Raw genomic sequence first — 16,919 nt, forward strand, 5'->3', positions numbered from 1 at the left:
GTCAATAGTGTTCTTTTTGCTTTGTAGACACTGAGAAACACAGAAAGACATATCTGTTTTCAAATATAGGGCTACGTTTACAGTACTTCGACACAAAAGTTGTCTTTCACGGACAAAAGACTTGATTAATTACTGATATGAAATGACAATTTCACCCTTAAGTCTTTAAACTAGCTTTTCTTCATGCAGGAATCACAAAGAATACCCCGCTGTAGGCATTATATTACAAAAAAATAGTCAAGATATCAGTTTTCCTGCAGTTGTTATGCAACTTTAACACATGACCATGAAGAACTTTGACATATAGCTTGTAAAAATCCTTGCTGGCATCCTTTAGTATTATCAAATGCTCCAAAAGCTAGTAAAGGGGCCAGATGGTTTTCACAGACCCCAAACTCCCAAGAGGGAGCGAGACTATGCTTGTGTAAGAAGGACGGCCCTTCTGAATGGCTATCCTCACTCTAACGGGCGATCCCACTTCCTGCTAACCCCCTCCCTTCCTCCTCCTCCTTCCCTCTCTATAAAAACCCCACCTCTCCTTTCTTTTCCACATCTGCCTTCTTTTTTCCGAATCCTCAAGTCGGCCTGAAGGGAAATCTGACAAGATGGTAAGTCCTTAGTGCTTGATAAATTCTTAATTCTTATATTTTCATAAATAACTCAATTAAAATGCACATATGTTTTGGTTTTTTTTACATCTTTTGCACTTAAGGCATGTTAGATTTCACTAAACTCTATGACACTGATAATTCTCGTTTGATTTTTTGAGTCAAAGTTAGTTAAACTACCGAAACACGTTTTTATGAATGTGATCAAGAGTGAAGCATTAAGCCATGCAGAGTTACAGGCACAAAGCTGGCCTTTCATTATACAGAGGATGTGGCTACGGCCTTCAAAGCCTGATCCCAGACTATGACACACATGTCAGCAGGAAACTCCAATACTTCGCCTTTTCTGAATATAACATTTTTCTATGTTTGGCGGATCTGCAGAGCAAAAATAGCTCACTGAACCTCTGTCAACTAAAGAGGAGAAAAAGGGGAACTACAGCATGAAAAATGCAGTTTTACTCAGAGAATGAATACATTCATGTCTTTTTGACATACAAAGAGGCATTAGTAGTAGATGAGATCATGAGTGACAAAATCTGGAGCATAGCAGAATAATAGATAGAACTGTTCTAGTGAAAAGGCCTGAGTGAGATATCTCTGTGTATTACACAAAGAAGAGCGTACAGCTGGGACAGGGAGGGGGTGGACCGAGGCCTCCAAGGAACTCACCCAGTCTCTTCTTATGCACTCTAAAGATCCTATGACCAAGGCTAGATTAGAGGGTAATCATGCATGTAAATATAATAGAAAAGAAACAGAGTTCTACATTGAACAATATAGGTCCAAAAGCTTGTGAAAATGCATAAAGTTGGTACAATATAGAGCTTTGGGTGAGCTCAGCCAGCGTGTTAACAACTAAAATACCAGACTCTGTAAAAAAAAATTCCTCATTCAAAACAATGAAAGAATGCATCTAGTTCAGTGGTTTTCAACCTATTTGACTATAAGGCGCCTCACTGTCCACAAAAAAAAAAAAAAGGCGTCATTCATGATTTACTGGATAATAATGCTTTAAAAATATTGTATTGCCTGGCATAACTAGTAAAATGTATATTCATTATAAAAATAGCCATTGCATTTTAAGATTTTAGTAATTTACATGATTTTTTCAGGTCTAGAAATCATACAATAAGGAATCCTTTGATTTTTACTTGTTTTAGCTTTTTTTAAACCTTGTTTTGTCTAAGTTTAAGTCACCTTGAGGCCCCCTTGGAAATTTGCTTGGCCCCCTGATCTAGTTAAATTTTAGGAGCTACCATGTTACTGTATCTTTAATTTCTTAGACAGCATTAGATGTTAGAGTATTTAGCAAATATATGTACAGCTGACACTTATATTCATATATTTTATATACTTTACCCTCCTTTTCTCTCCAGCGTGAGTGTATTTCTATGCATGTTGGCCAAGCTGGGGCCCAAATGGGAAATGCGTGCTGGGAGCTTTACTGCCTGGAGCATGGTATCCAGCCAGATGGACAGATGCCCAGTGATAAGACAATAGGAGGAGGAGACGATTCCTTCAACACCTTCTTCAGTGAGACAGGAGCAGGGAAACATGTTCCACGTGCCATCTTTGTTGATCTGGAACCCACTGTGATTGGTAAGTTGAACCTGAGGAACAGAATATAATCAATTTAAATGATATATATTTATTTACATATATTTCAAAAAATTTATTTCCTTATAAGAAGCAATCAAATATAAACTACTTATTGGACCATTTAGATTTCCCATTAGTTATTATTACTTATTGAATTGAATTTTTTTTCCTCTTCAGATGAGGTGCGCACAGGAACATATCGCCAGCTGTTCCATCCAGAGCAACTAATTACAGGCAAGGAAGATGCTGCCAATAACTACGCCCGTGGTCATTACACCATTGGTAAAGAGATCATTGACCTAGTGCTGGACAGAACTCGCAAACTGGTGAGGCTTATAAAAATTTCAAACCAAAAGAAGTATTTGAGTGCAAACTGAATTTGACTAATTTCTAATAAGCTGATTTTATACAAATCCAACAGGCTGATCAGTGCACTGGCCTTCAAGGATTTCTCATCTTCCACAGCTTTGGTGGAGGTACTGGCTCTGGCTTCACCTCCCTGCTAATGGAGCGTCTCTCTGTCGACTACGGCAAGAAGTCCAAGCTTGAGTTTGCCATCTATCCTGCTCCTCAAGTGTCCACAGCGGTGGTAGAGCCCTACAACTCCATCCTGACCACCCACACCACCCTGGAGCACTCCGATTGTGCCTTCATGGTGGACAACGAAGCCATCTATGATATCTGTCGTAAAAACCTTGATATCGAGCGTCCGACTTACACCAACCTCAACAGGCTCATTGGGCAGATCGTGTCCTCCATCACGGCCTCGCTGAGATTCGATGGAGCTCTGAATGTGGATCTCACCGAGTTCCAAACCAACCTGGTGCCCTATCCACGTATTCATTTCCCTCTGGCTACATACGCTCCAGTGATCTCTGCTGAGAAGGCGTATCATGAGCAGCTATCTGTGGCTGACATAACCAACGCCTGCTTTGAGCCATCTAATCAGATGGTGAAATGTGATCCTCGACATGGTAAATACATGGCCTGCTGTCTTCTGTATCGTGGAGATGTGGTGCCCAAAGACGTCAATTCTGCCATCGCCGCCATTAAGACCAAACGCACCATCCAGTTTGTAGACTGGTGCCCCACTGGATTCAAAGTAGGTATCAACTATCAGCCTCCAACGGTGGTTCCTGGTGGAGATCTGGCCAAAGTACAGAGAGCCGTTTGCATGCTGAGCAACACTACAGCCATTGCTGAGGCCTGGGCTCGTCTAGACCACAAGTTTGACCTGATGTACGCCAAGAGAGCCTTTGTGCACTGGTATGTGGGAGAGGGAATGGAGGAAGGAGAGTTCTCAGAGGCCAGAGAAGACATGGCAGCTCTGGAGAAGGATTATGAAGAAGTCGGCACTGACAGCATGGGAGAGGAGGATGAAGAGGGAGAAGAATATTAAAGTCGGAATCAACTAAGTTCTGCTTAGCTGCCCTCCAAAATAAAATCTGATCATTAAGATTTTTGCAAAAATAATTACTTGAAATTCCTTTTGCATTACAGTTGGTTTTACATGAATAAAATTTGAAAAATAAAAGAAAGAATTCTTTTATGTGTGTTTTCTCACTCATTTGTTTTCAGTTAAAGATGCGATATGTAACATTTTTGAAGTAAAATATCCAAAAACCACTAGGCCAGTGTTATATATTTTGTTCACTTGAGTACTTAAAATATCCCAAATGTTTGCAACTATTTGTAAATCATGAGAAAATTGCAATTTTTACCAAGGCTCCGGGACGTGTGAGGAGTCGCCTGTCAATTGCGTCATACCCGCGTTACCCTCGGTTTCCAGTTTTATTTTGTAGAAACCATGGAAACACCAAAGACGCTTTAATATATGCCACGTTTTAATAGACAAGGAATGAATTATTGAATTGTTGTTATATAGCTCAACACGTTTAGTTTTATTGTTTAAATCAAATTTTCGAGTACCATGCTTTACCATGCCTCAGAGAAAAACACTATTTTGTCAAGTAGCTAACATAGCATAATCAGATGCAGCTTTATTTTTAGTAACAGTAATACATCATTTTCTCCATCAAACAATACGTTTTAAAATTAATTGCATGCCATTTATCAACACAAGCCATCCAGCATTTAATATGATATTCTAAAATCGATCTATCTTACTGCAGTGTGTCTCAAACAAGTGTCTCGAGTGAACGTACAGAGTAACATTATAACATCATTTTCAACATGCTCAAATGTATCTAATATGATAAACAGAGCTGTGTTACCTCATACTCATGCACAATCGCTCCAGCGGCCTCGTTCAGCTCCCACAACACTTGGTCCTGCTCTGCTTCATAATACAGTAACGTTAATAATCGCATCCATGAACATGATTTCTTCCTGAGTCCTATCCCTATTCTTTTGCACCGCCCGTTGAGATGGAGACCACATGTCCCAAGATTCCAAACTTGGTGTCATCAAGCTACGCCATTGTTTTGAATAGGCCTCTAGCGACCTCTAGCGGACAGAAATCATACATACTGCACCTGTAAAGTAAGGTTATATTTCATCTTTACATATTTTTAAGCATTTATTGGTATTTATCATCCCTTTTGTGATTTCTTTTTCCCTTGCCTTGACTAAAAATAATGAGGTGGTCGAGATAAAACAATCATAAAATAGCAATGAATTTTTTTAAAGTAATTAGAGAGATTCAATGACTGGCATGATGGCAATAAAAAAAAAAAAACTGGTAGGCATCAAGGAATCTATAATATCTGGACAGAACCATCTGTTGGCATTCCCATTTCTCTTAATGGCAGTTGAAACGTGTGAGCAGTTGAAAATTCTGGTTATTTTTTTGTTCAGTGTGACTTACTCTGTGTTTGAAGTTTTCTTTGTATTTTGTCAGGGAAAAGTGCATTTTCACACATATATGAAGCCTCAAAAATGTGGTCACTGGTAAAACATCTATTACATTTATTTATTCAGAATACAGAGATACACTGTCAGAATAGCTGACAAAGGAAATACCATGGGAAGGGCAGTTAGCCGCTGCTGGTAGATGCTGTAACTACATTCTGTGGGCAAAAAGCCCATTCTCCATTCAAATATGTGAAATTAACTTATTTTTTCCCTGAATGTTGCAAGGAGATCTCTTTTTTTGTGGCAGTCACATGGTATTTACAGCTCAGTTGAATAGGGGGGTGAATCAGGCCAGAATCCTTCTTATACTGTTTAAGTCTTATTCTGACACCTAGTGTTATGAATGCAGCTGAACACAAAAATTCAAGTGCCTTTGTAGAAATGCGGTCTTTGGTGGACATAGCACATAAATAAAGTAAGTGAGTAACAATATATATACCCTAATGAGATATATCTGATAAAAGTATAAGTGATAATTTTTTTACTTTACTTTTTTACTCATATTTTACTTGAGTAAAAGTATAGCAGTACTTAATTTTCCAAAATTTTACATGCTCCGTCTTACTGGTCAAAAAACCTATTTAAAGAGAGAGAGAGAGGTCCATGTTCTACAGACAGGATTAGGTTTAAGTTTTCACTCGGTCTGACATTAATATAAATTATTAAAAAGTTCACCTAAAAATGAAATTTCTGTCATTAAGTCTCATGTCCTCCCAAACCAGTAAGTCCTTCGTTCATCTTCGGAACACAAATTAAGATATTTTTGATGAAATCTGAGGGTATCTGAACCACACGTAGTCAGCATCGTCATTGCAACTTTTGAGGTCCAGAAAGGTACTAAAAACATGGTTAAAATAGTCAAAGTGACTATTGTGGTTCAACCTTAATGTTATGAAGTTCAACCTTAATGTTATGAATATTAATGTTATGTTAAGTGCACAAAAACAAAACAAAAATAATGACTTTATTCAACAATTTGAACTGTTGTCATATGCAGTTGACAGTGAACGCAGTGCAGGCTTCCGTGTTTACGTCAGAACGCCGACTATTGGCCATGCATGTGTCGTGCTGCTCACGTGTACGGCGTCGGCCAATACTGAGCCGGTGTTTGGACGATACCCATGGATTTCAACATTAAAGTTGAACCACTGTAGTCACGTTGACTATTTTAACAATGTCTTTAATATCTTTCTGGACCTCAAAAGGTGCAATGACGATGCTGACTATGTGTGCTTCAGAAACCCTTGGATTTCATCAAAAATATCTTAATTTGTCTTCTGAAGATGAATGAAGGTCTTATGGGTTTGGGATGACATGAGGGTGAGTACTTAATGCCAGAAATTTACTTTTTGGGTGAACTAACCTTTAACCATTAGTCATCAACTAGCCAGCACTAATCAACAAGACATTAAATATATATTGATTTACAAATAAGCATGCATTTTATCTCACCTTGCATTTAATTTCAATCACCAGCTTCTGAACTCAAAATGACTCAAAACACAAACTGTCAGTAAAAACCACCAAAGCAGTTTAAAAAGAAGAGACTTCAGTGAGCAAAAGATATGAGAATGCTTTATTCACTTTAAGTTTCATTAAACACACAGATTCACTCATTAACCACTATAGACCACATTTAGTTCCTAATAGTGATTCTGGCCTTAACAGACACTACTACATACAGAAAGATGAAGAACATAAAAGATATAAGATATATATGATGTTAATGGCAATTGAGAAGCATACTGTATATGTAACATAGAGCTCATGCTGCTAATATCAAGTGTTGTTTACATTTAAATGAGCCTCAACATTCTCTGTCAGTCCAGCAGCTTGAGTTGATATTTGAAATCAAAACAACTGTTTCTGAAGCCTTGAAGCTACAAGCTCTTCACATCTAAGTTATTCTTGATTCATCTTTATGGAGCAGCGTCGCCCGAGAAGATCCAGGGCTCTTCCCACACACCTGAGGGGATTCTTGGTGGAGGGCGTCTCTTCCAGTCCAGACCCCTGTGAGCTTTCACAGCTGGCAGCTGTAATCAGGTTGGATCACACTTACAGCTGTATCTCTGGGAAAGCTCAAAGACCCACAGGTTTGGAGGAGCGCTACCTGAAGAACGCTGCTGTCCTTCCTGACATCCGTCCAGCAGCCTCAGTGTCTTCAGTGGACGTGTGTCAGCAGGAAGAGCCGGTCTCCATCCACGGCTGCAGCGTGCAGGACTACCAGGACATCTACAGCTCTGTGGTGGAGCCCATGATGAAGACACGCTGCGGTCGCCGCCGTCCCTACAGTCTTGAGCTGGGACTGAAGATCAAGCAGCGGCTGTGGGAGACACTCAAGCGCCCTTCACTGGTGGAGACGGAGCAGCCTGATGGACGCGTCCTGATCACTGAGAGCTTCTCCTCAACCAGCAGAAGCTTCGCTCCTCGAATCCACGTGGACATCAGTGAAGAGCCCCTGCCTGAGGAACCCCGAAGAAAGAAGCCCAGACACTGAGTCATCACAGTGTCACATGGAGCCGGAGGATCACACAGCGGGACCGACGCATGTAAATACTGTATATAGTCAGAGTAAGTTTATAGTCTTATAAGGTTCATTTTCTATAGTAAGTTTTATTTTATATAGTAAGTTTTATTTTCTGGAGTAAGTCTTTTGCACATTGCTGTCTGGTTGTTAGGATGTTTTTGGTGATTGTTGGTGCGTTGAAATTCGGTTCCCAGGATGTTCTTAGTGTTTTTGCTACAAGGTTGTTGGGATGTTTTGAGTGGTTTCCTGTGTGTTGACAAGGTTTTTTGCGCGGTTGTTAGCGTGTTTCTTTGCGGTTGCTGGACTCTTCTGAGAGGTTTTTCGTGCGTTGCTCTATGGTTGTTAGGACGTTTTGAGTGGCTGGTTGATATGCGGTTAGGGTAGGTTAGGGTCCCTCACACGGTTTGCAGCTTGACGTGCTGTGAGGGCTTGTGTGCATCAGTGATGCTGAGAGCTACGCCACTGGTACTTCACAACTACTGGTAGGGTCACCCATAGTGGACAGGTCTCAGCAGAGATGCCAGACGAAGACAAACCACCTGATTCTGGACAGCAGCAGATTGACCTGATGTTCCTGGCAGAAGATCAGTCTTGTTACAACAACAACAACAGCAGAATTACATGAAAGGAAGAAAATTCAAACTCATTATGTGTGGAAGTCATCGATGGATTGATGGAAGCAACCGTTCAAACAGAACAAGGAAATGGTTCAATATTAGTCTTTCTTCAACACTTTTGTAATCGTGCTCAGCTAATCAAAATTTTATCTCTTAAATGCTTGTGTAATAATGAGTGTGGTAAACATAATAATAGATAAATACCTTCTGAAATTGTTGGGCAAATGAGCACAAAAATACTATTGATAAGAGTAGTGAAAATTATTGTAATACAACTATTACTATTTATTACAATTGAACTATCTAACACTTTATGCATGTCAAACAAAAACTAGCACTGTCAGTCAACTAAAATATTAATCAGATTTCTAAACTCTATATTGACTCTATATTTACTTCTTTTCCCTGTCAAAATGCATTTAGATCCTTCTTGATGACAGAATACAAAATATGAAAGAATGTTTTATTAACAAATTTCAAACAAAACCTTACTAAAACTAATATAAACAATGTACTAAGAAAAAATGGAAAATATAACTAGGCTAAAACTAAACTAAAACAATCACATCTAAACAACAAGCTCTGTGCTTTGGTTACCAGAGTGTTGTTACAGTATGTGGTTGCAAGAAAATAAAATATATAAAATATATAAAATATACATTTTATTGAAGTTGTCATTTTTCTGTTTTATTAATCATGCCTGATTGTGCTTTAATAATTCTTTCTGCAGATATAAAGTGCAAGATCTATCTATCTTTAGCAGACACTTTTATCAAAGCGACTTACAATATTTGTCACAGAGCCAACAAAATTCACTGTATACAAGGCCCAGTTTATTAGAAAGCTAGATTAGCATGCAAGCCTGAGCAGATGTGAAATCATCAAGCCTCCCTTCAGTGAAGGAAACATCTAACAGCAGGGTGTAAAACATCACCTACCTAGCTGTCATCACTGAATGACCGAAGAAAACAGCCATCTAGAAGGACAGAGACAGACCATTCAGACATGACTAAACTATACATATGCACTTTTAAGAGTACGTGTACACATTGATACACACATACACAATTATTTTAATAATTTTATATTTGGCCATTTTTAATTGTACATTATCTAAAAAAAAAATAATAATAATAATATTTGTTTTAGTAATTAATTATGAGTCAAAATCAAAAGGGTTCATGGAACAAGTTTTAAAAAGTGATTTTTCACTATTTTTTACAACTGGATATGCAATTTCATGGGTTTAAATTATTATTAATTTTTTTATAAGAGAAAATAAAAACAACTTTCTGCATCAGAACCACTCCTTTCCTGGTTAAAAAATAATAAAAATAAATAAATAAATAAAAAAAATAATTGACTTTGAAAAGTCAACGAATTTGCGACAGCTGATTAACTTTTTGGACAAGCATCTGTCAGTCTCACATGTAATATATTTATGCCTTCATTAGCCTAACTTTAAAAATTAAACATTTCCCCCTCATGCACATTATCACATGCACATCACCCAAACACTTCAGGCTGGAATTGAACTAAAATCACACTCATGGGCATCAATCACTTCACTGCATACTTGCCGGTTAAGAAATAAATAATCATCACCTTACGATCCATCTGTTTTCAAATCCACATCATTTGAATATCGCAAAAAATAAATAAATAAATAAATAAAATAAAAAATAACGTGCAGAATACATGGTAGTTTTTACAAAAAGCAGCGGTCCAGAACGACTGTGTGCGTTTCCTGGAGTTCCTGAATGTTTGACTGTCAAATCACTGTCCGAGAAAAGCAAAATGGCGGCCTGAGCGGTTTCAACATGCTGTCTATCAGAGACGCTAACGTGCATAATACATGATTCACGTGAGTATACATTTGTTTTTTACTTGCTGAAATTGAATGAAATAAGGGAACTGAGTGAAATACTTCACACTGCATGCTAAAAAGAATTAACCTTCGCCAGGTTAGTTAAACAATTACTATGGTTTTGTCGGATATTTTATATGCACTACTTCCTGATTTTAATATTTTAAATAATTCTCTATTCTTGACTGATGTATTTTTTTATAATTTTGGTAATGAACGGTTAAATGAGTGATCTTGAGATGCAGTAGTCCAGTTTTCAGTTGTTTAAAAGATTAAGGTAATTATCAAGGATTGATAAAATGTAGTTTATTTTTCCAATAAAATTTTTTATTTATTTGTTATATTTAAAGCTGCAGTCCGCGATTTTTCCTCCTTGTCGCCTCTCTTGTTTGAAATCTGCAATTGCAGTCATATGCAGAATAGTCATCTGTACGTGCGTTGTGCCTCGGCACAGCTTGTCAGCGCGGATGAATCTTGCTGTCATCACTGCGCCGGTGTGGATACTGAACTTCAGAATCACAGATTCTACGTCTTGAAAGTATGACCAATATAAGAATTTTCACTGGAAAATATCATCTGAACAAGTAACGTTAAGTAACATTTCTGCCACTTTTGTTCTGACCAACTGAGGAAAAAAGCATTAGGCCTACAATAAATCGTGCTGCCAATGATGATTAAATCTAACGATCGCTTAGCTCGGATCATGCCAAACCGTGCAAATTATTATTACTGTTATATTGTTCTCAAATTGTTAATGTTAACAACATCAGCATTGCATGACTGTGTATTAGCGTTACCTGTAGATTTCAATTTCTGTAGTCCTTTCTGGATTACAATCCGCCATCAAAATGATAAGTTTAATTATTTCAGCTGCTGTGAGAAAAGACTATAAATGATCCGCTACCAGCAGCATCCTCACATGATAAAACCGACTAGCTGGGACTCCTTCCTTTCTGATTACGGACGTGACGTAATGACGCAAAGATGAACGGCTACATGCTCGAATTTTCTGCGGAAATCCACCAGGTCGCACTTATTATAAAACATTATTACAAGCTTACCGTTGTGAATCGAGACAAGATAATGAGATAGTCTTGAACACTGGCTGGTTATGTACTTGCTCAAAAATTGATTTTGGATAATTTTTAACCAAAAAAAGTTACGAACTGCAGCTTTAATTACCCTATTTTGCCTCATATACAGTATACATAAGCATTTATATTTGCTTGACTGTGGATAGACCGCTCAATAGGTTTATAAATACAGCTTCATCTACTGGCTGAGGAAAACCAAATTATCCTCATGGATGTCCAGAGAAAACTGAGCCTCAACATTCTCTGTCAGTCCAGCAGCTTGAATTGATATTTGAAATCAACACAACTGTCCCTGAAACCTTGAAGCCACAATTTGCTAAGTTTCATCAATTTTATTCTTGATTCATCAGAATAGAGCAGCGTCGCCCGAGAAGATCCAGGGCTCTTCCCACACACCTGAGGGGATTCTTGGTGGAGGGCGTCTCTTCCAGTCCAGACCCCTGTGAGCTTTCACAGCTGGCAGCTGTAATCAGGTTGGATCACACTTACAGCTGTATCTCTGGGAAAGCTCAAAGACCCACAGGTTTGGAGGAGCGCTACCTGAAGAACGCTGCTGTCCTTCCTGACATCCGTCCAGCAGCCTCAGTGTCTTCAGTAGACGTGTGTCAGCAAGAAGAGCCGGTCTCCATCCGCGGCTGCAGCGTGCAGGACTACCAGGACATCTACAGCTCTGTGGTGGAGCCCATGATGAAGACACGCTGCGGTCGCCGCCGTCCCTACAGTCTTGAGCTGGGACTGAAGATCAAGCAGCGGCTGTGGGAGACACTCAAGCGCCCTTCACTGGTGGAGACGGAGCAGCCTGATGGACGCGTCCTGATCACTGAGAGCTTCTCCTCAACCAGCAGAAGCTTCGCTCCTCGAATCCACGTGGACATCAGTGAAGAGCCCCTGCCTGAGGAACCCCGAAGAAGCAGTTGGCAGTTGGCAGCAACCAATCAGAGAGGAGCAAATCTATTGCCAGGGAAACGGACACTGCAAAGATGGATGCTGAAACTTTTGCAGCTGTCACTGTTGTCTTGGCTTCAACAATTTGCTTTTACTTAAGTAAGTATCACATATAGCACAAAACTGAATACTCTGGTTAAAAGATAATTTGCCATAATTATTACATGCATTAATTCATATAACATGCATACATTCCATCATTTTTTTAGATGTGTCAGCTTTCAAAATTTCAAAATGCTAGTAGCCTATATATATATATATATATATATATATATATATATATATATATATATATATATATATATATATATATATAGCATATGAATAATGAGTGAATAATGAATAATATGAGTTTTTATTAAATAAGGCTAAATTACATTATATTGTTATGGAAATGTTATAGCATATCACTGTGCTATAACATGTTATTATTGGGTAACCTTTTAATTCAGTTTATCTCAGCAAAAAGAAAAAAAGGACATGGACCAGAAGATGGCTATTGAGGAGGAAGAAGGGGTGTTACAGACAACTATAGGGAGCTGGCTGACGAAGATGCTCCTGGCTACAGAAACTGGTTAAGAATGGGGCAAAACACATTTAACAATCTGGTAAACCTGGTAGATCCATCATTAAGAAGGCAAGACACAGTGATGAGGGAGGCAATACCTGTGAGACTGGCAATAACATTGAGGAACTTGGCCACAGGACAGACCTTCTCCTCTCTGGAATACACATTCTGGGTTAGTAGGCACAGCATTTCCAGGATTGTAGTCGAGATCTGTGAGGCTCTTTACAAGGCATTACAACAGGATTACCTCAAAGTACCACCCACAGAAGAGGAGTGGAAACACATCTCCACTAGATTTGAGGAGAGGTGGAACTTCCCACATTGCATCGGTGCCTTGGATGGCAAGCATGTCAACATCCATCCTCCACCAAATTCAGTGTCCCATCACTATAACTACAAAGGTTTCAATTCAATAGTTCTCACGGCACTAGTAGATGCGGACCTGGGCCCGGATGCATAAAGCACCTTAATTGTAATTTTCCCTTAAGTTCGCCCTTAAGAATCCCTTAAACTTAAGGGTGTTGCAGAAAATAACCCTTAAGCATTACTTAAGAGTTTCTTTAAGTGAAATGTCATAAATCCTTAGAATTTCCCTTATGTATCTATCTATTTTTCACTTAAGTAATCTCTTAAAAGCTGTGTTCAAGTGTTGCATAACCTGTCATTTTCTCAAGTACAGGTTGGGCAAACTTTACCTTAAGAGTTTCACGAACACAAATTAGATGACATGGCTGAGTTCATGGATCCTGTTGAAGATATTGATGTGCCGAGGCGAGTTTTTCATGATGGGAGAACCCGCTGGACCATCTTAATGATGAAAAACTGTTGCGAGAATATCGATTTGATTGTCGCGCAATCTATGAGATCTCTAACAAACTGGAAGGCAACCTTGACTATGTCACCCAACACAACCACCCGCTACCAGCGGTGTTACAGCTACAACTGGGAGTTTCCAGTCTGTAGTGGAAGATGTTTTCCACATTCATCGCCTGTCAGTAGTTATTCACTGGGTTGCAGGGGCCCTTTGCCATCATTTAAGCCAAACTGTGACGTTTCCATCTTGTCATGAACAGGATGCCATTCAAACCTCTTTTTTTCCGGAAAGTTGTGTTTCCTCGAATAAGTGGTGTAATTGACAGCACATATGTTAGAATTCAGGCACCCTGCATGCACAAATATCAATACGTGAACAGAAAAAAACTACCATTCAGTTAATGTGCAGTTAGTGTGTAACCATCTGTCCAGAATTAGAAATGTCATTGCATTGTGGCCAGGGAGTACACATGACTCCAGGATTTTGGCAGAGAGCAACATCAGGAGAGATTTTGAGGCTGGAATCCACAGTGGCCTCCTGCTAGGGGACAGTGGTTACCCCTGCCGACCATGGCTCATGACGCCCTTCATGAATCCCCTTAATGCTGCACAGGCATGTAATAATCTTAACAGTCAACTTCGACGTATAAGTCATTCAGCTTAAATGGCATCAAAGGGTAGTTCACCCAAAAATGAAATTTCTGCCATTAATTACTCACCCTCATGTCGTTCCAAACCCTCAAGTCCTTCGTTCATCTTTGGAACACAAATTAAGATATTTTTGATGAAATCCAAGAGGTTTTTTATCTCCCATTGAAAGCAACGAAATTACCACATTCAAGGTCCAGAGAAGTAGTAGAGACATTGTTAAAATAGTCATTGTGACTGCAGTGGTTCCTTAATATTATGAAGCGACGAGATTACTTTTTGTGTGCAAAAACAAAACAAAAAATAACTAATTTATTGAACAATTTTTCCTCTTCACTGTCATGACATGGGGGTGAGTAAATTATCTGAAAATTTTAATTCTGAAGTGAACTAATCCTTTAAATTCATGTGCCGCCACAATCTTTAATCAAAATAACTTCACCTCCCTCTTGCAGCTTCTCAGATGACGCTTTTTTTCTGTTGGATCAACCTGTCTCACAACCTGTCACTCGCTTGAGATCACGGCAACAGCAAACAACAGTTCAATTCCTGAAAGACAAAATCAAGTCCTGCTTTACATTTATTTTTTTTAATTTTTTTTATTGAAATTTCAATACAATTTAATTTTAAATTGAATTTATTTCATTAAAATTAAAGGGCATCACATACACATTTTAAATTAAGTACAGTTCTTTTTTTTTTTTTAGACTTTATAGATTCTAAATAAATTGTGTAAATTAATTAAAAGGCTGTTTGAAAATGAGCAAAATTCGGTTTGGAGATACTGAAGTATAAAAATTTTACTAATAACAAAAACAATGTTTCACTCGGATATACATCACAACAGGGAAGAGAAGACTTCCCTGTTTCATTATAATATGTTTCCATTTGCACACGCCGATATTAAATATGAGACCACAAGATCTGAGACAAAGCTTTGTCGCCATCTTCTGGTGAAACCACAGTATCCGTCCATTTAACAAGTAGGCTACAGGCAAACACCCGGATGAATGGTCTCCTGTGGGGAAAACGCAATATGAAAAAGAAACAGCAATATGTGCCTATGTAGCCTATATACATATTCATTCACAGACAAGATTTCTAAGGTCAGACTCAAAATACAGACTGTCAGTATTCACAATCACAACCAATGAAATGCTCCTTTACAGTCTGCACTTGAATGCTATAGTTCATATTATGATTTTAGAACAGATAAATTGTTTGGAGGTGGTTTCTGTTCTGAGCTGTGAGAGATGTGAACTAGCAGACAAAGGAGAAACACAGAATCATCAGTAAAAGTATAAGTTCTTCTTCTTTTTTTATTATTATTTTTTTAATTAAAGTATGTTTTAGGCTTATACCTTATAATATAATAGAATATAATAATTGATTTATACTTATACACAAATCTTTATATTAAAAAAAAAAAAAAAGTCATATAAACATACTGTCTAAAAGTATAAAGCAGTATAAAAAGACATGTGGGGGAAAAGTATTCACATTTTAAGAAGAACTCAAACTAGTTTTATAGCCTACCATTTGTAACTGCTACAACAGCTTGAAATCAGGGGCGTAAATTTCATCTGACAGTAGGGGGGCACAGTAAACATAAAATTTCTCAAGAGCAATTTTTGAAAGGGACACAAATAATACAGCCAAAAGTTTACTTATAAAAGGATATATGTAATGTTACACAGAAGAAAACTTTACCTTACTACTATTATTAGTGTAGCATGGAGACTGTGCCATTATGCTCATTGTTTCTCTTTGGTTCATTGAAAAAAAAACTGACCAAATTGACCAAAATATTCTTCTTCAAAATCATTTATTCATTGGATTTTTTAAGTTGTTTACTACTAAGTCACCAAAATACGATGAATACACAAAACCCAACACACAACAGTAAATCTATTAGCCTTATTACACTTGTGTTACAATGCTTATGCACAATGTTAATTGTTGGTGTGGGTGACTTTTATCCAACAAGCTATTGTAAACAAGCTAGCAAACAAGCTAGGCGACATTATAATCGCTAAAATAGCGGGCTCAAGGAAAAAAAATACATCAGTTATCTTTTTTTTCCTTTTCTTTTGTTATGACTAATTACTCAGCATCGTGAGTAATGAGAAAATAATCACTTCACCCGATGTTTTTGAATAAAATAGCATAGACAGCCAACTTACTGGAACTCTTCTCAACTAACGGAGCGTAATGAATCAGTGTATCATATCTGCTGTTCGGAGCGCCAAAGTCACGTGATTTCAGCCGTTGGCAGTTTGACGCGCGATCCGAATCATGATTCGATACGCTGATTCATTATGCTCCGAATCTTCCTGAAGCAGTGTTTTGAAATCGGCCATCACTAAATAAGTCGTTATTGTTTTGTTTTTTTGTTTTTGGCACACCAAAAATATTCTCGTCGCTTTATAATATTAATATTGAACCACTGTGCTCACATGAACCGATTTAAATATGTTTTTAGTATCTTTATGGATCTTGAGAGAGGAAGTGTCATTTCTCCCTATAGAGGCCTCACTGAGCCATCGGATTTCAACAAAAATATCTTAATTTGTGTTCCGAAGATGAACAAAGGTCTTACGGGTGTGGAACGACATGAGGCTGAGTAATAAATGACAGAATTTTCATTTTTGGGTGAACTAACCCTTTAATATAGCCTAGTAGTTTTGAAAGCTAGGCCCACACTGTGCCTCTCCACTACACATGGCTGCAGTAGGGGGCGGGCCCGTGACGCAAAC

The 16,919-nt window shown here is 38.2% G+C and overlaps 1 protein-coding gene and 1 long non-coding RNA gene across 2 annotated transcripts; one reads left to right on the forward strand and one right to left on the reverse strand.

The window, feature by feature from the left end:
• The first annotated feature begins 143 nt into the window (after positions 1–143).
• Positions 144–3,759, forward strand: LOC125270112 (tubulin alpha chain-like). Its single transcript, XM_048193374.1, has 4 exons — positions 144–608; positions 1,988–2,210; positions 2,388–2,536; positions 2,632–3,759. The coding sequence occupies exons 1-4, from the start codon at positions 606–608 to the stop codon at positions 3,607–3,609; spliced, it is 1,353 nt and encodes a 450-aa protein (XP_048049331.1). The 5' UTR covers positions 144–605; the 3' UTR covers positions 3,610–3,759.
• LOC125270117 lies at positions 2,092–10,212 on the reverse strand. Its single transcript, XR_007185255.1, has 3 exons — positions 9,834–10,212; positions 9,167–9,204; positions 2,092–2,221 (listed from the first exon to the last, which is right to left on the reverse strand). It is a non-coding gene; the product is annotated as an uncharacterized LOC125270117 (long non-coding RNA).
• Between the last annotated feature and the right edge of the window lie 6,707 nt (positions 10,213–16,919).

Source organism: Megalobrama amblycephala, linkage group LG6 (genome assembly GCF_018812025.1).
Source record: "Megalobrama amblycephala isolate DHTTF-2021 linkage group LG6, ASM1881202v1, whole genome shotgun sequence".
Classification (NCBI taxonomy): Eukaryota; Metazoa; Chordata; class Actinopteri; order Cypriniformes; family Xenocyprididae; genus Megalobrama; species Megalobrama amblycephala.